Raw genomic sequence first — 24,523 nt, 5'->3', positions numbered from 1 at the left:
TTGACCCTAGCACCAGGGAGGCAACGCCTGTCTGTTCCCCTTACAGTTGAATCCCCTATAAGTATTGCACTGTCACAAATATCACCCCTCCCCTCTGCAGCAGAACCCACTGTGGTGCCACGAGTTTGGCTGTTGCTGTTTTCCCCTGAGAGGCCTTTCCCTGAACAGTATTCAAAGCAGTATATCTGTTCTGCAGGGGAATGGCCACAGGCGATTCCTGCCCTACCTGCCTCGCTCTCTTGCTCTGTCTGGTGGTCACCCATTCCCTTCCTGCCTGCAGAGTCTGAGCCTGCGGTGTGATCACCTCTCCGTACTTGCTATCCACGATGCTCTCCGACTCGCGGCTGCTCCACAGTGTCTCCAGCCGCCGCTCCAGCTCTGAAATTCGAGCTTTCAGGAGCTGTAACTGGAGACACTTCCTGCATATATGCTGACCCTGGAGACTGGAACTGTCCCCAGCCTGCCACATGGAGCAAGAAGAGCAGACCACGCCTTGGAGCTGTCCTGCCATGAATTATTCCTTTAAACTAAACCTTTAAAATTAAACTTTAGAAAAGTTAAAAGATTTGTGGGAGAGACAGAAAGAGGGAGAGAGAGAGGAGACAGGAAGGGAGAGAGGAGAGAGAGAGAGACAGGAAGGGAGAGAGAGAGAGAGAGAGGGAGAGACAGCGAGACAGAGAGCAGAGAGAGAGACAGACAGAGAGAGCGAGAGAGAGAGACAGAGGGAGGGAGAGGCAGACAGAGAGAGAGAGAAGGGAGGAGAGACAGACAGAGAGAGGGGGGAGAAAGAGATACAGAGAGCCAGGGAGAGAGATAGAGAATCAGAGAGAGAGAGACATAGAGGGAGACAGAGAGAGATACAGAGAGACACAGAGTGAGAGAGACAAAGAGATAGACAGAGAATCAGAGAGAGAGAGAGAGAGAAAGAGACAAAGGGGGCGATTCCCCAAAATGGAGATGAACTGTTCGCGCCGTCGTGAAAGCCGTCGCGTTCCACAACGGCGTGAAACGGGCACAGGGATGACCGATTCTGTCCCCCACAGGGGGCCAGAACAACGCTGGAGCAGTTCATGCCGCTCCAGCCTCCCTTCCCAGCGCCAAATGGGTGCCGCGCCAACCCACGCATGCGCGGGGGACTTCTTTAGTGCAACGGCCCTGACTCAACATGGCGTCGGTGCTCAGGGGCCGGCTGCGCAGGGAAAGTAGGCCGGGGGGGGCGGCCCCATTGGAGGCCCCCCCCCGGGGACGAAGCCCCCCCCCCGGCGCTGGCCACACCCCTAACCTTCGTGCAGAGTTCCCGCCAGCAGCAACCAGGGGTGAACGGCGCCGGCGGGACTCTGTCGTATCCGCGAGGCCGCTTGGCCCATCCTGGCCGGAGAATCAGCGGCCTCGCCAATTCCAGCGGCCCTCAGCCGTCGCCATGTCAAATGTGCCGTCATAAATCGCGCCGATTCTCCACACCTCAGAGAATCGCGCGTCGGCATCGGGGTGGCGAGGTTGCGGTGATTTTCCGGCCCGGCGCGGGGCTCGGAGAATCGCCCCCAGAGAGACAGAGAGGTAGAGAGAGGCAGCCTTAATCTGCTGCCCACAGGTGGAACAGTGGGTCAGAGCAATGAGCTGAAAGGTGAAGTGTGTGTCTGTCGCTGTCCAAGCTGCCGAACCCTGTGAACCTCCAGCATTTCCTGCTTCAGTTCACATTAGGTTAGGTGGATTGGCCATGCTAAATTGCCCGTAGTGTAAGGTTAATGGGGGGATTGTTGGGTTACGGGTATACGGGTTACGTGGGTTTAAGTGGGGTGATCATTGTTCGGCACAACATCGGGGGCCGAAGGGCCTGTTCTGTGCTGTACTGTTCTATTTCCAACAACCCCACTATTTCACTTTGCAACTTCCAATCAGGATGCAATGGGTTAGATTCTCAGCCGTTTACATCACAAGACGGTATTGTCATCACCTCGCACATCCCTATGAGCTCAGGGTGATTTCCCCTCAGCCCCCCCCCCCCGCCTGACATTCCCCCCCCCAGTCTCTGAGGGAGCTCCTTCCTCAATGCCAGTTCTGGAACTTTCCACTTGACCTGAACTTCCTTTATTCTTTCGACCGTGAGTCATAGGAGCAGAAGGAGGCCATTCAGCCCATCAAGTCTGCTTTGCCAATCAATGAGATCACAGTCGGTCGGATAATCCTCAACTCCACTTTCCCGCCCTATCCCCATAACCCTCGATTCCCTCACTGATTAAACTCTGCCTCTCTCAGCCTTGAACACAGTTAACGACCCGGCCTCTACAGCTCTCTGCGGTAAAGAAATCCACAGATTCACTATCCTCGGAGAAGAAATTCCTCCTCATCTCTGTCTTAAACGGTATGTGAAGAAAAAAAGAGATTAATAAAAACTAACGTAGGCCCCTTACAGTCAGAAACGGGGGAATTCATAACGGGGAATGTGCAGATCCACAAGGGATGTGAGACGTGCTAAATGAATACATCTCGACACTAGTTACTGTTGAGAAAGGAATGAATGTTAGGCAAATTGGGGAAATAAAAGGTGGGGCGCGATTCTCTCAGCCCTGCGCCGGGCCGGAGAATCACCGCAACCACGCCGCCCCGTCGCCGGCGTGCGATTCTCCGAGGTGCGCAGAATCAGCGCCATTTGCGCCGGCGCATTGCTGGTCGTGGGCCGCTGTCCGGGGCGGGGCCGCCGATTCTCCAGCCCGGATGGGCCGAACGGCCGCGCGGATACGACAGAGTCCCGCCGGCGCTGTTCACCCCTGGTCGCTGCCGGTGGGAACTCTGCGCGAAGGGTCGGGGGGGGGGGGGGGTTGGGGAGATGCCCTCCTTCACCGGGGGGGGGTCTCTGATGGGGTCTGGCCCGCAATCGAGGCTCACCCCCCCCCCCCCTCCCGGGCCTACTTTGTTGCGCGGCCGGCCCTTGGACCTCTACGCCATGTTGTGTTGGGGCCGGAATGTTGAAGTCCCCCGCGCATGCGCGGGTTGGCGCAGCGGGAGAGGGAGGCTGGAGCAGCGTGAACCACTCCAGCGCCGTGCTGGCCCCCTGTGGGGGGACAGAATCGGTTGTCCCCGCGCCCGTTTCATAGAATCTACAGTGCAGAAGGAGGCCATTCGGCCCATCGAGTCTGCACCGGCTCTTGGAAAGAGCACCCTACCCAAGGTCAACACCTCCACCCTATCATCATAACCCTGTAACCCCACCCAACACAAAGGGCAATTTTGGATACTAAGGGCAATTTACCATGGCCAATCCACCCTAACCTGCACATCTTTGGACTGTGGGAGGAAACCGGAGCACCCGGAGGAAACCCACGCACACACGGGGAGGATGTGCAGACTCCGCACAGACAGTGACCCAAGCCGGAATCGAACCTGGGACCCTGGAGCTGTGAAGCAATTGTGCTATTCACAATGCTACCGTGCTGCCCATAAATTTAGAGTACCCAATTATTTTTTCCAATTAAGGGGCAATTTAGCGTGGCCAATCCACCTACTCTGCATATCTTTGGGTTGTGGGGGTGAAACCCACGCAGACACGGGGAGAATGTGCAAACTCCACACTGACAGTGACCCAGGGCCGGGATTCGAACCCGGGTCCTCAGCGCCGTAGGGCGAACACTTGGTTTCCATTTTCGAGAATCGACCCGTGATGTGTTGAGGAGAGTACATATTACAGAGAAGGAGGTGCTGGAGGTAATAAAGTGTATCAAGATCGTCAAATCCCCAGGACCTGATGAAATGTATCCCAGGACGTTGTGAGCGGCTAGGGAGGAAATTGCCCGCCCCCTAGCTGAGATATTTGATGTGGAGATGCGGCGGTTGGACTGGGGTGAGGACAGTAAGAAGTCTTACACCAGGTTAAAGTCCAACATGTTTGTTGGACATGTCTAGGCCGCTGCCCTAGACTCGACATGTATGCTCAAGCCGTCAGGAGTCGCGTCAATGCCAGATTCATCAGTCGCATTCACAAGGCAGCCCCGAACGTCACCCAAGCACAACGCAACGCCATCCGCGCTCTCAAAACCAGCCGCAACATCGTCATCAAACCAGCAGACAAAGGAGGGGCCACCGTCATACTGAACAGAACGGACTACTGCAAAGAAGTATACCGACAACTCAACAACCAGGAACACTACAGACAGTTACCCGCAGATCCGACGAAGGAACACATCCGCCAACTCAACAGACTGATCAAGACCTTGGATCCAGACCTTCAGAGCACCCTACGTGCTCTCATCCGACGTACTCCCTGCATTGGAGATCTCTACTGCCTCCCGAAAATACACAAGGCCAACACACCAGGCCGTCCTATCGTTTCAGTCAATGGGACCCTGTGTGAGAACCTCTCTGGCCACATCGAGGGCATCTTGAAACCCATCGTACAAGGTACACCCAGCTTCTGTCGCGATACAAGGGACTTCCTACAGAAACTCAGCACCCATGGACCAGTTGAACCAGGAACATTCCTCGTCACAATGGATGTCTCGGCACTCTACACCAGCATCCCCCATGACGATGGCATTGCTGAAACAGCCTCAGTCCTCAACACCGACAACTGCCAATCTCCAGACGCAATTCTGCAACTCATCCGCTTCATTCTGGATCACAACGTCTTCACCTTCGACAACAAGTTCTTCATCCAGACGCACGGAACAGCCATGGGGACCAAATTCGCACCTCAATATGCCAACATCTTCATGTACAAGTTTGAACAAAACCTCCTCACCGCACAGGACCTTCAACTGACGTTATACACCAGATACATCGATGACATTTGTTTCCTTTGGACCCACGGCGAAGAATCACTGAAACAACTACAGGATGACATCGATAAGTTCCATCCCACCATCAGACTCACCATGGACTACTCTCCAAATTCAGTTGCATTCCTGGACACACTCATCTCCATCAAGGACGGTCACCTCAGCACTTCGCTTTACCGCAAGCCCACAGACAACCTCACGATGCTCCACTTCTCCAGCTTTCACCCTAAACACATTAAAGAAGCCATTCCCTATGGACAAGCTCTCCGTATACACAGGATCTGCTCAGACAAGGAGGAGCGTAACAGCCATCTACAGATGCTGAAAGATGCCCTCGTACGAACGGGATATGGCGCTCGACTCATCGATCGACAGTTCCAACGCGCCACAGCAAAAAACCGCATCGACCTCCTCAGAAGACAAACACGGAACACAACCGACAGAGTACCCTTCGTCGTCCAGTACTTTCCCGGAGCGGAGAAACTACGACATTTTCTTTGCAGCCTTCATCAATGAAGGTGATCATCTTGCCAAGGTCATCCCCACACCCCCACTACTTGCCTTCAAACAACCACGCATCCTCAAACAAACCATTGTTTGCAGCAAACTATACAGCCTTCAGAACATCGACCACGACACCACACAACCCTGCCATGGCAATCTCTGCAAGACATGCCAGATCATCAACATGGATACCACCATTACACGTGGTAACACCACCCACCGGGTACGCGGTACATACTCGTGCAACTCTGCCAATGTTGTCTATCTTATACGCTGCAGGAAAGGATGTCCCGAAGCGTGGTACATTGGCGAGACCATGCAGACACTGCGACAATGAATGAACGGACACTGCGCGACAATCACCAGGCAGGAATGTTCCCTTCCAGTCGGGGAACACTTCAGCAGTCAAGGGCATTCAGCCTCTGATCTCCGGGTAAGCGTTCTCCAAGGCGGCTTCAGGACACGCGACAACGCAGAATTGCTGAGCAGAAACTTATAGCCAAGTTCCGCACGCATGAGTGCGGCCTCAACAGGGATCTTGGATTCATGTCACATTACATTCACCCCCCACCATCTGGCCTGGGCTTGCGAAATCCTACCAACAGTCCTGTCTTGAGACAATTCACACCTCTTTAACCTGGGGTTACCCCTATCTCTGGATCTGTAAAGATTTAATTACCTGCAAATGCTCGCATTCTAAGCATTGTCTGTCATCTTTGACTTTGTCTATATAGATGTTTCTGGAACATATCTCTTCATTCACCTGAGGAAGGAGCAGTGCTCCGAAAGCTAGTGTTTGAAACAAACATGTTGGACTTTAACCTGGTGTTGTCAGACTTCTTACTGAGATATTTGAATCATCGACAGCCACAGAAGAGATGCCTGAAGATTGGAGGGGAGCAAATGTTGTGCCCTTGTTTCAGAAGGGCTGTAGGGAAAAACCTGGGAACTACAGACAGGTGAGACTTACTTCTGTAGTGGGTAAGTTGTTAGAAGGTATTCTGAGGGACAGGATCTACAGGCATTTAGACAGGCCAGGGCTAATTAGGGAAAAGTCATGTCTCACCAATTTGATTGAGTTTTTGATGGGGTAACCAAGAAGGTAGATGAGGGCAGTGCGGTCGACGTTGTCTACATGGCTTAGCCAGGCCTTTGACAAGGTACCGCATGGTAGGTTATTGCAAAAGGTTAAATCTCACGGGATCCAGGGTGAGGTAGCCAATTGGATACAGAATTGGCTCGGCAACTGAAGCCAAAGGGTGGGTGTGGAGGGTTGTTTTTCAAACTGGAGGCCTGTGACCAGCGGTGTGCCTCAGGGATCGGTGCTGGGTCCACTGTTATTTGTGATATATATTAATGATTTGGATGAGAATGTAGGAGACATGGTTAGTAAGTTTGCAGATGGCACCAAGATTGGTGGCATAGTGGACAGTGAAGAAGGTTATATATAAGATGCAACAGGATCTTGACCAATTGGGCCAGTGGGCCGATGAATGGCAGATGGAGTTTAATTTGGATAAATGTCAGGTGATGCATTTTGGTCGATCGAATCAGGGCAGGACCTCCCCAGTTAATGGTAGGGAGTTGGGGAGAGTTACAGAACAAAGAGATCTAGGGGTACAGGTTCATAGTTCCTTGAAGGTGGAGTGGCAGGTGGACAGGGTGGTGAAGAAGGCATTCAGCAGGCTGGGTTTTATTGGTCAGAATATTGAATACAGGAGTTGGGACGTCTTGTTGAAGTTGTACAAGACATTGGTCAGACCACACATGGAATACTGTGTCCATTTCTGGCCACCCTATTATAGGAAGGATATTGTTAAACAAGAAAGATTGCAGAAGAGATTTACGAGGATGCTACCAGGACTCGATGGTCTGAGTTATAAGGAGAGGCTGGATAGGCTGGGACTTTTTTCCTCTTGACCGTTAAAGGTCAATAAAATAATGAGGGGCATCGATCAGGTAGATAGTCAACATCTTTTCCCAAAGGTCGAGGAGTCTAGAACTAGAGGGCAAAGGTTTAAGGTGAGAGGGGAGGGATACAAAAGAGACCAGAGGGGAAATTTCTTCACACAGGATGGTGAGCATCTGGAACGAGCTGCCTGAGGAGGTGGTAGAGGTGGGTATGATTTTACCTTTGAATAACAGTTAGTTACATGAAAATTAAATGAAATGAAAATTGCTTATTGTCACGAGTAGGCTTCAAGTGAAGTTACTGTGAAAAGCCCCTAGTCGCCACATTCTGGCGCCTGTTCGGGGAGGCTGGTACGAGAGGGTGGGTACAGAGGGATATGGGCCAAATGCGGGCAAGTGGGACTAGCTTAGTGACAGAAACTGGGCGGCATGGACCAGCTGGGCCGAAGGGCCTGTTTCCATATTGTAAACATCTATGGCTCTATGGAACAAAGAAATGGCTGAGGAACTAAATTCGTATTTTGCTTCTGTCTTCAGAAAGGAAGACATGAATAATGTACCAGAAGTTCGGAGAATCACAAGTTTCACTTTGAGCAGCTGAAGGAAATTAGTATCAGTAAAGAAATGGATTTGGGGAAATTAATGGGATTGAAGATGGATAAATCTCCAGGGCCGGATAATCTCCATCCCAGAGTCCTTCAGGAAGTGGCCCTGGAAATAGTAGATCCATTGGTGGCCATTTTCCCACATTCTTTGGACTCTGGAATGGTTCCTACAGATTGGAGGGTAGCGAATGTAACCCCGCTATTCAAAAAGGGAGGGAGAGAGAAAACAGGGATCTATAGACCAGTGAGCCTAACGTCGGTAGCAGGGAAGTTGCTGAAGTCCATCATCATGGATTTCATATCACAGCATTTGGAAAGCAGTTGGTGTAATTTTTTTTTTGTTCTTTTTATAAATTTAGAATACCCAATTATTTTTTCCAATTAAGGGGCAGTTTAGCATGGCCAATCCACCTATCTGCACATCTTTGGGTTGTGGGGGCAAAACCCACGCAGGCACGGGGAGAATGTGCAAACTCCTCACAGACAGTGACCCAGGGCCGGGATTCGAACCCGGGTCCTCAGCGCCGTAGGCAGCAATGCTAACCACTGTGCCACCGTGCTGCCCAGCAGTTGGTGTAATACTTGGTGAGGGGACGGCCTCTCAAGGGGGGGAAAGCAGCAGCAGCCAAATCTACGGCATCATGGACGACTCTGCTGCTGTGACGGGCGGGAGTAAAACAAGTAGCAGGGCTGTAGTGAAAGGGGATTCAATAGTAAGGGGCACAGACAGACGCCTTTGTGGCTACAAACGTGAATCGAGGATGGTATGTTGCCCTCTGGTGCCAGGGTCTGGGATGTCACACAGCAGTTTGCAGGGCATTCTGGGGAGGGAAGGTAAACAGCCAGTGGTCGTGGTTCACATTGGTACCAACAACATGGGTAAACTGAGGACAGGAAGTTCGGAGATAAATTACAATGCAGGACCCTCAAAAGGCAGTAATATCAGTGTTACTCCCAGTTCCACACGCTAGGGAGAGCAGGAATAGGAGGATAGATCAGATGTATGCGTGGCCAGGGAGATGGTGTAGCCAGGAGGGATTACGATTCTTGAGGCACTGGGACTGGTTGTGGGGAAGGTGGGAACTGTACAAACTGGACAGGTTGCACCTGTTGCACCAGGGGCTAGTTTAGCTCACTCAGCTAAATCGCTGGCTTTTAAAGCAGACCAAGGCAGGCCAGCAGCACGGTTCGATTCCCGTACCAGCCTCCCCGGACAGGCGCCGGAATGTGGCGACTAGGGGCTTTTCACAGTAACTTCATTGAAGCCTACTCGTGACAATAAAGCGATTTTCATTTTCATTTCATTTTCACAGAGCTGGGACCAATATCCTTGCGGGGGCTTTTGTTAGTTCTGTTGGGGACCATTAAAACTAGTGTGGCAGGGGCTGGCATCTCAGGAGTAGGATTTGATAGGTCAAACTCAGAACAGGAATTTATTTTTTCATATTTGTTTTTGGGTTGTGGGCGTCGCTGGGTCAGTATTTATTGTCCATCCCGGAGGGCAAGTCAGAGTCAACCACATCGCTGTGGGTCTGGAGTCACGTGTAGGCCAGACCGGGGAAGGACGGCATTGGTGACCCAGATGGGTTTTTACAATAATCGACAATCGTTTCATAGTCATCATTAGAGTTTTCATTCCAGATTTTTACTGAATTCAAATTTCACCGACTACCCTGGTAGGATTTGAACCTGGGTCCCCAGAGCATTACTCTGGGTCTCTGGATTACTAGCCCAGTGACATTACCACTACGCCACCACCTCCCCACTTATCACAACTCTGCCTTCTATCAGCGAGTTCATCCTCCTTAATATACACCCCCTAGCAGCCTGGGCTCTGAGTGTGGGACTGAGGGAGGTCATTCGGCCCATTGAGTCTTGAAAGAACACCCTACCTAGACCCATACATCCACCCAATCCCCACAACCCAGTAACCCTACCTAACCTTTGCACACTAAGGGACAATTTATCACGGCCAATACACCTAACCTGCACATCTTTGAACTGTGGGAGGAAACTGGAGCACCCGGAGGAAACCCACCCACACACGGGGAGAAAGTGCAAACTCCACACAGCCAGTCACCCGAGGCCGGAATTGAACCCGGACCCCTGGCGCTGTGAGGCAGCAGTGCCTGCTTTGTCCTGGATGGCGTTGAGCTTCTTGAGTGTTGTTGGAGCTGCACTCATCCAGGCAAGTGGAGAGTATTCCATCACACTCCTGTGCCTTGTAGATGGTATCATTGTTCTAACTTCCTGGTCTGATTATTCCAGGAGACAAAGTAATGAATGAGCACAGAGGGAGGGAACATTCTAGCTCCACCCAAACTTCCTCTTCCTCTGTCACTCCCTCTCACCTCATTCCTTTCCTATCTGCCCTCAATGTGTTTCACCTGCCTCAACTCTGCATCATAGAATGACTACACCAGAAGGAGGATACCCTGATGTTGTGTCTGTTGTACCCTCTGAAAGAACAGCTGATCATGCCCCTCCCACACCGCTCCCCTGTTATCCTGCCTTTTCACAAAGAAATCAATGGCGGGATTCTCGGCCCCGCTGCGCCAGATTTCCGTCGCGGCCGGCCGGCGGGATTCTCCGTTACACCGGCCAGTTAAGGGGGGTTCCCATTGTGCGGCAGCCCCACACCGTCTGGAAACCCCCCTGGCACCGGCAAAACGGAGCTTCCCATCAGCGGAGAATCCCGGCCCAAATTCTCTTGTGATAGGCTTCCACCACACTCACATACAGTGCACTGAATCAGCCTCCACCACACTCTCAGACAGTGCGCTGAATCAGCCTCCACCACACTCACATACAGTGCACTGAATCAGCCTCCACCACACTCACATACAGTGCACGGAATCAGCCTCCACCACACTCTCAGACAGTGCACTGAATCAGCCTCCATCACACTCATCAAAAGTGCACTGAATCAGCCTCCACCACACTCTCAGACAGTGCACTGAATCAGCCTCCACCACACTCACATACAGTGCACTGAATCAGCCTCCACCACACTCACATACAGTGCACTGAATCAGCCTCCATCACACTCACATACAGTGCACTGAATCAGCCTCCATCACACTCACATACAGTGCACTGAATCAGCCTCCATCACACTCACATACAGTGCACTGAATCTGCCTCCACCACACTCTCAGACAGTGCACTGAATCTGCCTCCACCACACTCACATACAGTGCACTGAATCAGCCTCCACCGCACTCTCAGACAGTGCGCTGAATCAACCTCCACCACACTGTCAGACAGTGCACTGAATCTGCCTCCACCACACTGTCAGACAGTGCACTGAATCTGCCTCCACCACACTCACATACAGTGCACTGAATCTGCCTCCACCACACTCACATACAGTGCACTGAATCAGCCTCCACCACACTCTCAGACAGTGCACTGAATCAGCCTCCACCACACTGTCAGACAGTGCACTGAATCAGCCTCCACCACACTGTCAGACAGTGCACTGAATCAGCCTCCACCACACTGTCAGACAGTGCACTGAATCAGCCTCCACCACACTTTCAGACAGTGCACTGAATCAGCCTCCACCACACTCTCAGACAGTGCACTGAATCAGCTTCCACCACACTCACATACAGTGCACTGAATCAGCCTCCACCACACTCACATACAGTGCACTGAATCAGCCTCCACCACACTCACATACAGTGCACTGAATCAGCCTCCACCACACTCTCAGACAGTGCACTGAATCTGCCTCCACCACACTCACATACAGTGCACTGAATCAGCCTCCACCACACTCTCAGACAGTGCACTGAATCAGCTTCCACCACACTCACATACAGTGCACGGAATCAGCCTCCACCACACTCTCAGACAGTGCACTGAATCAGCCTCCACCACACTCTCAGACAGTGCACTGAATCAGCCTCCACCACACTCACATACAGTGCACTGAATCTGCCTCCACCACACTCTCATACAGTGCACTGAATCAGCCTCCACCACACTCACATACAGTGCACGGAATCAGCCTCCACCACACTCTCAGACAGTGCACTGAATCAGCCTCCACCACACTCTCAGACAGTGCACTGAATCAGCCTCCACCACACTTTCAGACAGTGCACTGAATCAGCCTCCACCACACTCACATACAGTGCACTGAATCAGCCTCCACCACACTCTCAGACAGTGCACTGAATCAGCCTCCACCACACTCTCAGACAGTGCACTGAATCAGCCTCCACCACACTCACATACAGTGCACTGAATCTGCCTCCACCACACTCACATACAGTGCACTGAATCAGCCTCCACCACACTCACATACAGTGCACTGAATCAGCTTCCACCACACTCACATACAGTGCACTGAATCAGCCTCCACCACACTCTCAGACAGTGCACTGAATCAGCCTCCACCACACTCACATACAGTGCACTGAATCAGCCTCCACCACACTCTCAGACAATGCACTGAATCTGCCTCCACCACACTCTCAGACAGTGCACTGAATCAGCCTCCACCACACCCTCAGACAATGCACTGAATCTGCCTCCACCACACTCTCAGACAGTGCACTGAATGTGTCTCCACCACACTCTCAGACAGTGCACTGAATGTGTCTCCACCACACTGTCAGACAGTGCACTGAATCTGCCTCCACCACATTGTCAAGACAGTGGAGTGACCCTGCCTCCACCACCCTAACCATTCGCACTGTCAATAGTTTTTGTCCTCATGTTGTCATTGGTTGTTTTGTCAATCCCCATAAATCTGTGTCTTCCCATTCTTGATCCTTTGACCAATCAGAACAATTATTGCCGATCTATTCTGTTCAATACCTCCGTCAAATCACCTCTGACCTAACTTTTTTCTAAGGAATGTAATCCCTACCTCTCCAATCTATCTTCATCCCTGAGGTTCCTCATCGCTGGATTCATTCTTGTCAATCTTCTCTGCTCTCTCTCCAATGCGTCACATCCTTCCTGACGTGCGGTGTCAGAACTGGACACTATACTCCAGCTCCATTCAACCAGGGCTTCGGCCAGTTTCACTGCTTTAAACTGAATGCCAATTTTAATCAATGGACTTGTTATTAATAACCTTTTCAACCTGCCCTGCCACCTTCACTGGTTTGATATACACTGTCGCTCTGTAACTCGCGCATCACTAATTCCCCCCTCCTTACTCACCTTCATCAGGTGTTTGTTGACCCATTTTGTGAAAGTTTTCTTCTGGACGCGGTCACGTTCATCTGTAAATAACAAAAAGATTTGCTTAAACCCTGCCCCGAATAGAATACAATGTTTAACAAATCCAAACTGCTTACCCCCAGAGTAATGATCAAACCCGGACCGTCCACACCCAGAGTAATGATCAAACCCAGACCATCCACACCCAGAGTAATGATCAAACCCGGACCGTCCACACCCAGAGTAATGATCAAACCCGGACCATCCACACCCAGAGTATTAATCAAACCAAGACCATCCACACCCAGAGTAATAATCAAACCCAGACCATCCACACCCAGAGTAATAATCAAACCCAGACCATCCACACCCAGAGTAATGATCAAACCCGGACCATCCACACCCAGAGTAATAATCAAACCCAGACCATCCACACCCAGAGTAATAATCAAACCCAGACCATCCACACCCAGAGTAATAATCAAACCCGGACCATCCACACCCAGAGTAATGATCGAACCCGGACCATCCACACCCAGAGTAATGATCGAACCCGGACCATCCACACCCAGAGTAATAATCAAACCCAGACCATCCACACCCAGAGTAATGATCAAACCCGGACCATCCACACCCAGAGTAATGATCAAACCCGGACCGTCCACACCCAGAGTAATGATCGAACCCGAACCGTCCACACCCAGAGTAATGATCGAACCCGAACCGTCCACACCCAGAGTAATTGTCAAACCCGGACCATCCACACCCAGAGTAATAATCAAACCCGAACCATCCACACCCAGAGTAATAATCAATCCCGGACCGCCCACTCTGAGTAATAATCAATCCCGGACCATCCACACCCAGAGTAATAATCAATCCCGGACGGTCCACACCGAGAGTAATAATCAATCCCGGACCGTCCACACTGAGTAATAATCAATCCCGGACCGTCCACATTGAGTAATAATCAATCCTGGACCGTCCACACCAAGAGTAATAATCAATCCCGGACCGTCCACACCGAGTAATAATCAATCCCGCACCGTCCACACTGAGTAATAATCAATCCTGGACCGTCCACACACAGAGTAATGATCAAACCCGGACCATCCATACTGAGTAATAATCAATCCCGGACCGTCCACATTGAGTAATAATCAATCCTGGACCGTCCACATTGAGTAATAATCAATCCCAGACCGTCCACATTGAGTAATAATCAATCCCGGACCATCCACACTGAGTAATAATCAATCCCAGACCGTCCACATTGAGTAATAATCAATCCCGGACCGTCCACACCGAGTAATAATCAATCCCGGACCGTCCACACTGAGTAATAATCAATCCCGCACCGTCCACACTGAGTAATAATCAATCCCGGACCGTCCACATTGAGTAATAATCAATCCCGCACCATCCACACTGAGTAATAATCAATCCCGGACCGTCACACCGAGAGTAATAATCAATCCCGGACCGTCCACACTGAGTAATAATCAATCCCGCACCGTCCACACTGAGTAATAATCAATCCCGGACCGTCCACATTGAGTAATAATCAATCCCGCACCGTCCACACTGAGTAATAATCAATCCCGGACCGTCACACCGAGAGTATTGATCAATCCCGGACCATCCACACCGAGAGTAATAAACATGACTGGATATTACACTCAGGCCCTAGGCCACTTGGTGTTGGGGTGTTTGAGTAGGTGTGTCACGCAGCCTATCAGTGAGTTTGCCCTGCCACGCTGCAGGATAATTCTTGGAATGTGTTGGAGCAGATTAATGGATAAACCCAAATCAAGTGAGTGAAATGGTTGTGAATCATGTCTTAGGGAATGTGCTTGAGGCTGGGGCCCAGCCCATCCTGGCAGAGGGAGTGAGTCAGGGACTGAGTAATTCAACAGTAACTTGAGTCAGTCCAGGTTGGCAGCAGAATCAGAACGGAAGCTGTGCACTCGATCTCTCAGATGTATCGATCAGGGGGCTGGCTGGTTGGCGGGGAGCCTGGTACAGGGCAGGAGGAAGAGGGGTTCCCAGCCCCTCCCAACCTGAGCAGTCTGAATCTTATTGGAGGAACAGTAACGAGTTTATACACAGGGCAGGAGGCAGAGGGCCGGCGACAGGGGTCAGGCAGTGTTGAACAAGTGCAGAAATGATTATTAACTGGGCCAGAACAAATCACGCTGTCCGATGATGGACTCCCAGGTGCAGACAAGACGCTGAGATAGCAGGAACATTTATATTTACTGCAATAGAAATCAGGAGAAACAGGCAGAGAGATTGGGAGAGACAGCAAAAGAGGAAGGTGTTCCCAGGTGTTAGACAGAGTTAGAACTCCGCAAGGTGTAATTTGCATCTGCTATGCATGTCTGTGAATACAGAGTGTGACAAATGTGATTGGTGAGTTACAGAGACAGGTGTAACTTGGAAATATATCGCCGTTCGTATTGTGATTATAACAAACAGCTGACTGAATGAAGAGTGAATATTGTGGGATACATTTCAGATATCTTAGTGAGCAGTAAATCGAGGATATATCGATAACAGAGAATGTTATTGGTGGAGAAAGAGGGAATATCTTCAAGGAGTCAATGACAGAATCTATTTGGTTGGAGTTAAGGTACAGAGGTGCCGAGAAATTGCTCAGATTGGTCACCAACCAGGGGGAAAGATGTCGAGCGGAATTTTCCATTCTGGGAGTCAGTCCCGTAGCAGGCATGGGGACAGGGAATGTTTCCAACTGGGAGGCAAGTGGGAATTTGCGCTGGGTCACACGACTCTGGCCTAATGAGTTATACAGTTGAGGGTTCCCCACCATCTTGCACGGTGGGTGCACTGTGTGACTCGGACACCATCACCATATTTAATAGGCACCTGGCCATCAACATTAAAGACAGACGGTGGACCTCCTGAAACTCCCTCTGGGGAGGGTGGGGAATGGATAATTCTGTCTGTGGAGTCATTATGACCCATTGACTCCTCGCTCGCGTCCACTGTACAATCCTTTATTATTCAGCATTTATTGCCCATCCCTAGTTGCCCTTCAGGGGGTGGTGGGTGAGCTGCCTTCCTGAACCGCTGCAGTCCCTGAGGTGTAGGTACAACCATTGTGCTGTTAGGGAGGGAGTTCCAGGATGTTGTCCCGGTGACAGTGAAGGAACGGCCGATATATTTCCCAGTCAGGGTGGGGAGTGACTGGGAGGGGAACCTCCAGGTGGTGGGGTTCCCAGGTATCTGCTGCTCTTGTCCTTCTAGATGGTAGTGGTCGTGGGTTTGATGGCTCGTTAAGTTGCCGCAGTGCATCTTTGATCTACCATAGTATCATAAGGTGCAGGTTGGTAATGGAAAAGGACAAGGAACAATCAAGAGGAAGGTCAAGTAGGTGGATTGCTAATTTCAATGGGGTGAGAATGGACCTGGCCTGGATATATTGCAATGAGAGATTGGCAGGCAGAATATAACTACCCTCAAAGAAATTCCAGGCTAAACGTTACAACAGAGGTGGTATCAGAAAGGCTGGCTGTTGATAAATCATCGGGACCAGACTAGACACAGCAGGAGGTGAGGAAAGTGAGAGAGTAAATTGCAGAGGTTCCAGGCAGGACTAACTCAGGGGGAAGTGCAACCTTGTTTAAACAAACCTACAAGATTAACCCAGCAACAACAGACCAATCAGTTTAACTGGAGTAACGGGGAAGACGAATAAAACAATAATTCAGGCAAAATTAATCGTCCATTAAGCAATTCCAGGCTAATAAAGAAAAGGTCAGTATGGATTTCTGAAGAGCAAAGTACGTTAAACTAACTTTCTGGAAAGTTTTTGAAGAGCTGACAGAGAGGTTGATGAGGGTAATGCAGCTGATGTGATGTTCATAGACTTTGAAGAGCCATTTCATAAAGTGCCCCACAACAGACTTATGAGAAAAATTGTAGCTCAGTGAATTGAAGGGGAGGTCAGCACTCCCTCAATGCTGACCCTCTGACAGTGTAGCACTCCCTCAGTACTGAACCTCTGACAGTTCAGCACTCCCTCAGTACTGACCCTCTGACAGTGCGGCACTCCCTCAGTACTGACCCTCTGACAGTGCGGCACTCCCTCAGTACTGACCCTCTGACAGTGCGGCACTCCCTCAGTACTGACCCTCCCACAGTGCGGCACTCCCTCAGTACTGACCCTCCCATAGTGCGGCACTCCCTCAGTACTGACCCTCCCACAGTGCGGCACTCCCTCAGTCCTGACCCTCTGACAGTGCGGCACTTCCTCAGTACTGACCCTCAGACAGTGCAGCCCTCCCTCAGCACTGACCCTCTGACAGTGCGGCACTCCCTCAGTACTGACCCTCCCACAGTGCGGCACTCCCTCAGTACTGACCCTCCCATAGTGCGGCACTCCCTCAGTACTGACCCTCCCACAGTGCGGCACTTCCTCAGTACTGACCCTCAGACAGTGCAGCCCTCCCTCAGCACTGACCCTCTGACAGTGTGGCACTCCCTCAGTACTGACCCTCAGACAGTGCAGCCTCTCTCAGTACTGACCCTCTGACAGTGCGGCACTCCCTCAGTACTGACCCTCTGACAGTGCAGCACTCCCTCAGTACTGACCCTCTGACAGTGCAGCGCTCCCTCAGTACTGACCCTCTGACAGTGCAGCACTCCCTCAATACTGACCCTCCCACAGTGCGGCACTCCCTCAGTACTGACCCTCTGACAGTGCGGCACTCTCTCAGTACTGACCCTCTGACAGTGCGGCACTCCCTGAGTACTGACCCTCCCACAGTGCGGCACTCCCTCAGTACTGACCCTCCGACAGTGCGGCACTCCCTGAGTACTGACCCTCCCTCAGTGCGGCACTCCCTCAGTACTGACCCTCTGACAGTGCGGCACTCCCTCAGTACTGACCCTCCCACAGTGCGGCACTCCCTCAGTACTGACCTTCTGACAGTGCGGCACTCCCTCAGTGCTGACCCTCTGACAGTGCAGCACTCCCTCAGTACTGACTCCCTGACAATGCAGCGCTCCATCAGTACTGACCCTCTGACAGTGCGGCACTCCCTCAGTACTGACCCTCTGACAGTGCGGCACTCCCTCAGTACTGACCCTCTGACAGTGCGGCACTCCCTCAGTACTGACCTCTGACAGTGCAGCACTCCCTCAGTACTGACCCTCTGACAATGCAGCGCTCCCTCAGTACTGACCCTCTGACAGTGCAGCACTCCCTCAGTACTGACCCTCTGACAGTGCTTTCACTCCCTCAGTACTGACCCTCTGACAGTGCGGCACTCCCTCAGTACTGACCCTCTGACAGTGCGGCACTCCCTCAGTACTGACCCTCTGACAGTGCAGCACTCCTTCAGTACTGAGCCTCTGACAGTGCGGCACTCCCTCAGTACTGACCCTCTGACAGTGCGGCACTCCCTCAGTACTGACCGTCTGACAGTGCAGCACTCCCTCAGTACTGACCCTCTGACAGTGCAGCACTCCCTCAGTACTGACCGTCTGACAGTGCAGCACTCCCTCAGTACTGACCCTCTGACAGTGCAGCACTCCCTCAGTACTGACCCTCTGACAGTGCGGCACTCCCTCAGTACTGACCCTCTGACAGTGCAGCTCTCCCTCAGTACTGACCCTCTGACAGTGCAGCACTCCCTCAGTACTGACCCTCTGACAATTAGTGCTCCTCAGAGAAGGACTTGAACCCAGGATTTTCTGACTCGGAAGCATTGATGTTGCAGAGTGAAGCACGATGGATATTTGGGAAGAGAGTTACTGAGTCTGAGAAGTTCTACAAGGGAAATCGGGAGTCTGAGTAACTGAAGTCACCGCTGGCAGTGGCAAAGAGATTAAAGTTGGGAATGTTGCGGAGGAGTGCAGAGTAGCTGCGGGTTTTTGCAAATTACAGAGATCGGCAGCAGGGAGGCCCCAGGGGGATTTGAAAACAAGGCTGAGAATTTAAAAGTGGGCGATTGGGGGGGGGGGGGGGGTTAGTGTACGTCACTGAGCAAAGGAGGAAGAGGGGAAATGCCCTTGCCCCAAATTCAGACACAGCAGCAGAGTTTGACCTCAGGAGTGTATTGGAATAGCCAAGACTGGACGATTGCAGACATCGATCAGCTGAAATAGGGGTGAAGGGGACGAGGGATATAACTGTGCCAGTGATGAATTAACCCAGATAACAGATATACCCAGACATATCTTTCAGATTACCCAGATATTGGATATACCGGATATATCGATGTATCTATCAGATATAGCCAGAGCAGTGATGAGAAGTCAGTCTGAACTCCAGATACAGAGAGAAGCAGAAGAGCAAATCCAGATGTGAAAGAGTTAACAGTAGCACAGCGTGATCCGAGACCAACATCCTGATGAACCAATGCCTCCTGTCTGCTGCCCAGCTCTGAAACGAACTGCAGCACAATCGTTAAATACCTTTTCTGCTCTCGGTGGACTTTAACATGTCCAGATACAGCCTGTCTTCCGACGCCATTCGATTTCTGCTCTCCTGCCCTTTGTACATCTTGCAATGAATGTGGAAAGCAGTCCTCTGCTCCTGCTGCCTACTTACAGCTTGTGGTTAGCTGACTGCACCCTCTGTATTAACAGAGCTCTGCTTGTCAGAGCGTATTCTGCAAAGCTTTCACTGGCAGCCCCTCCCTGCCCTGCAAGGTACAGAATGAGGTGTGGCCACTCGTCATCACAGCTAATCCACAGCAATAAACTCACAGCTCAGCAGAGGCAAGGACAAAGGGAGGGAGTCCAGAGGGAGTGGCAGAGTGAATGGGAATGAGGAGGGAAAGAAGATGGAATGAGGAGGGGGTAAGGAGGGAGAGACATGAGAGAGGAGGCAATGAGGAGTGGGCAGAGACCTTCCTCCATGGCCCGGTTACATAGTGTGCAGCCACCATGGTGGAGCAGCTTGTTTAAAAATAATAATAATCTTTATTATTGCCCCAAGTAGGCTGACATTAACACTGCAATGAAGTTACTGTGAAAATCCCCTAGTCGCCACATTCCGGCGCCTGTTCGGGTACACGGAGGGATAATCCAGAATGTCCAATTCATCTAACAGACGTCTTTCTGTAACGTATCTCTGTAACCCAAGAACCCCACCTAACCTTTGGTCTATTTAGGCAACTGCTGGTCACTAAGGGCAATTTAGCATGGCCAATCCACCAAACCCGCACATCTTTGGTCTGTGGGATGAAACCGGAGCACCCGGAGGAAACCCACGCAGACACTGGGAGAACGTGCAGACTCCACACAGACAGTGACCCAGCCGGGAATCGAACCTGGGACCCTGTAGCTGTGAGGCAGCCGTGCTAACCGCTGTGAGGCAGCCGTGCTAACCGCTGTGAGGCAGCCGTGCTAACCGCTGTGAGGCAGCCGTGCTAACCGCTGTGATACCATGCTGCTGTGAGGCAGCCGTGCTAACTGCTGTGAGGCAGCCGTGCTAACCGCTGTGAGGCAGCAGTGCTAACCGCTGTGAGGCAGCAGTGCTAACCGCTGTGAGGCAGCAGTGCTAACCGCTGTGGTACCATGCTGCTGTGAGGCAGCCGTGCTAACCGCGGTGATACCATGCTGCTGTGAGGCAGCCGTGCTAACCGCTGTGATACCATGCTGCTGTGAGGCAGCCGTGCTAACCGCTGTGAGGCAGCCGTGCTAACCGCTGTGAGGCAGCCGTGCTAACCGCTGTGAGGCAGCCGTGCTAACCGCGGTGATACCATGCTGCTGTGAGGCAGCCGTGCTAACCGCTGTGATACCATGCCGCTGTGAGGCAGCCGTGCTAACCGCTGTGAGGCAGCCGTGCTAACCGCTGTGAGGCAGCCGTGCTAACCGCTGTGAGGCAGCCGTGCTAACCGCTGTGAGGCAGCCGTGCTAACCGCTGTGAGGCAGCCGTGCTAACCGCTGTGGTACCATGCCGCTGTGAGGCAGCCGTGCTAACCGCTGTGGTACCATGCCGCTGTGAGGCAGCCGTGCTAACCGCTGTGAGGCAGCCGTGCTAACCGCTGTGAGGCAGCCGTGCTAACCGCTGTGGTACCATGCCGCTGTGAGGCAGCCGTGCTAACCGCTGTGAGGCAGCCGTGCTAACCGCTGTGAGGCAGCCGTGCTAACCGCTGTGATACCATGCCGCTGTGAGGCAGCAGGGCTAACCGCTGTGAGGCAGCCGTGCTAACCGCTGTGAGGCAGCCGTGCTAACCGCTGTGAGGCAGCCGTGCTAACCGCTGTGAGGCAGCCGTGCTAACCGCGGTGGTACCATGCTGCTGTGAGGCAGCCGTGCTAACCGCTGTGAGGCAGCAGTGCTAACCGCTGTGAGGCAGCCGTGCTAACCGCTGTGAGGCAGCAGTGCTAACCGCTGTGAGGCAGCCGTGCTAACCGCTGTGAGGCAGCCGTGCTAACCGCTGTGAGGCAGCCGTGCTAACCGCTGTGAGGCAGCCGTGCTAACCGCTGTGATACCATGCCGCTGTGAGGCAGCCGTGCTAACCGCTGTGTGGCCGAAGATGCAGTGCAGGAAGTCACCAAGGTTCCTTTGACAGGGACAGTTAAGCGACTCTTGGACAGGCACATGGACAGTAGTAAATTGAAGGGGCGTAGGTTCGGTTAATCTTCGATAAATGGTCTGCACAACATCGTGAGCCGAAGGCCTGTACTGTATTGTACTGTTCTATGTACCTCGCAATTCGCAGACCGCCGCAACCGGTCCACAGCAGACACCATCTCCCTGGCCCTACACCCATCCCTAGAGCATCTCGACAACCAGGACTCCTACATCAGACTCCTATTCATTGACTACAGCTCCGCCTTCAACACCATAATCCCAGCCAAGCTCATATCAAAGCTCCAAAACCTAGGACTTGGCTCCTCACTCTGCAACTGGATCCTTGGCTTTCTGACCAACAGACCCAATCAGTAAGAATAAACAATAACACCTCCTCCACGATAGTCCTCAACACCGGGGCCCCGTGGAAAAAAAAATACCGGGGTCCGGAAGGCTGAAGCCCTCCAAGCCTGTACCGGTCAACCTTTTCCAAAACCCTCAGCACTTCGTTGTGCCCTATCCCTCTATACCCATCCTATCCATGTGTTTGTCAAGATGCCTTTTGAACACCGTTAATGTATCTGCTTCCACAGCCTCCCCTGGCAACGTGTTCCAGGCACTCACCACCCTCTGTGTAAAAAACCTGCCTCACACATCTCCTCTAAACTTTGCCCCATGGACCTTAAACCTCTGACCCCTAGGTGACTGATCCCCTCCACCCTGGGAAAGACTGCCTGTCCCATCCACTCTATCCAATGCCCCTCATAATCTTGTAGACCTCTATCAGGTCACCCCTCAACCTCCGTCGTTTCCAATGAAAACAGTCCGAGTCTATTCAGCCTCTCCACATAGCTAACACCCTGCAGACCCGGCAACATCCTGGTAAACCCCCTCTACACCCTCTCCAAAGCCTCCACATCCTTTTGGTAGTGTGGCAGCCAGAATTGTGCGCAATATTCCAAGTGCGGCCTTACCAAGGTTCTATACAACTGCAGCATGACTTGCCAGTTTTTATACTCGATACCCATCCAATGAAGGCAAGCATTCCGTCTGCTTTCTTGACTACCTTGTCCACTTGTGTTGCCTATATTACTAAGAGTTTTACCATTGACGGTATATTTCCCCTCTATGTCAGACCTACTAAAATGTATTACCTCACATTTGTCCCGATTAAACTCCATTTGCCATTTCTCTGCCCAGGTCTCCAACTTATCTATGTTCTGCTGTATCCTCTGACAATCCTCAACACTATCTGCCATTCCACCAACCTTGGTGCCATCCGTGAATTTACTAATCACACTAGCTACATTTTCCTCCAAATCATTTATGTACACTACAAACAACAGAGGCCCCAGCACCGATCCCTGCGGAACATCGCTGGTCACAACCTTCCATTAGGTAAAACACCCTTCTACTGCTACTCTTTACGTTCTGTGACCGAGCCAGTTCTGTAACCATCTTACCACCTCACCTCTGACCCCATGTGACTTCACCTTTTGTACCAGTCTGCCATGAGGGACCTTGTCAAAGGCTTTACTGAAGTCCATGTAAACAACATCCACCGCCCTCCCCTCATCAATCATCTTTGTCACTTCCTCGGAAAACTCAATCAAGTTAGTGAGACACGACCTCCCCTTCACAAACCATGCTGTCTATCGCTAATGAGTCCATTTGTTTCCAAATGGGTATAAATCCTGTCCCTGAGAATTCTCTCCAATAATTTACCTACACCGACGTGAGGCTCACCGGCCTATAGTTTCCAGGATTATCCCTGCTACCTTTCTTAAACAGCGATACCACATTAGCTATTCTCCAGCCCTCTGGGATCTCCCCTGTAGCCAATGAGGATACAAAGATGTCAGTCAAGGCCCCAGCAATTTCCTCCCTTGCTTCCCTCAGTATTCTGGGATAAATCCCATCCGGCCCTTGAGACTTATCTACCTTAACATCTATTAAAATACCCAATACCTCCGCCTTTTCGATGTTAACATGATCCAGATCGTCCACACACCCTACCCAAGAATCAACTTGCACAATGTCCCTTTCTTTGGTGAACACTGATGCAAAGTACTCATTTAGTACCTCACTCATTTCCTCTGGCTCAACACATAGATTCCCCCCACTGTCCTTAAGTGGTCCAATCCTGTCCCTGGCCACTCTCTTGCTTTTTACATATGAATAAAAAGCTTTGGGATTCACCTTAATCCTACTTGCTAAAGACTTTTCATGACCTCTCCTTGCCCTCCTTGAGATAGAGATAGATAGTTTTTTGAAGAATAAAGGGATTAAGGGTTATGGTGTTCGGGCCGGAAAGTGGAGCTGAGTCCACAAAAGATCAGCCATGATCTCATTGAACAGCCGCACACAATCCAAATTCTTCAATTCCTGTCTAATGTTATCATAATTTGCCTTTCCCCAGTTTTGCACCTTAACGAAAGGGGTTATCCTCATCCCTGTCCATATGTGCCCTAAAACTTACACAATTGTGGTCACTCCTCCCAAAATGTTACCCAACTGAAAACTCCACCACCTGTCCAGGCTCATTCCCCAATACCAGGTCCAGTACTGCCCCTTCCCCAGTTGGACTATCTACATATTGCATCAAGAAGGCTTCCTGGATACACCTTACAAACTCTGCCCCATCCAAACCCCCAGCACTAAGTGAATCACAGTCAATATCGGGGGAATTAAAATCCCCTACCACAACAACAGGAGTGAGACAGAGAACCTAGTGGAGTGGTGTAACGACAACAATCTCTCCCTCAATGCCAGCAAAACTAAAGAGCTGGTCATTGACTTCAGGAAGCAAAGTACTGTACACACCCCTGTCAGCATCAACGGGGCCGAGGTGGAGATGGTTAGCAGTTTCAAATTCCTAGGGCTACACATCTCCAAAAATCTGTCCTGGCCCCGCCATGTCGACACTACGACCAAGAAAGCACAACAGCACCTATACTTCCTCAGGAAACTAAGAAAATTCGGCATGTCCACATTAACTCTTA

The 24,523-nt window shown here is 51.4% G+C and overlaps 1 protein-coding gene across 1 annotated transcript in view; it reads right to left on the bottom strand.

The window, feature by feature from the left end:
• The window catches only part of LOC119965738 (plectin-like), a 192,050-nt gene extending 172,450 nt beyond the window's left edge, over window positions 1-19,600 (bottom strand). The window contains exons 1-2 of the mRNA XM_038796501.1: window positions 19,415-19,600; window positions 12,974-13,035 (exon numbers count right to left, since the gene is read on the bottom strand). Coding sequence (XP_038652429.1) covers window positions 12,974-13,035; window positions 19,415-19,502 — 150 coding nt within the window. The 5' untranslated portion in view covers window positions 19,503-19,600. The remainder of the gene's footprint in view (window positions 1-12,973; window positions 13,036-19,414) is intronic.
• Between the last annotated feature and the right edge of the window lie 4,923 nt (window positions 19,601-24,523).

This window comes from Scyliorhinus canicula, chromosome 5 (genome assembly GCF_902713615.1).
Source record: "Scyliorhinus canicula chromosome 5, sScyCan1.1, whole genome shotgun sequence".
Lineage (NCBI taxonomy): Eukaryota > Metazoa > Chordata > Chondrichthyes > Carcharhiniformes > Scyliorhinidae > Scyliorhinus > Scyliorhinus canicula.
Note: the sequence above shows the minus strand (reverse complement) of the source record. Positions and strands in the feature narration are given on the sequence as shown.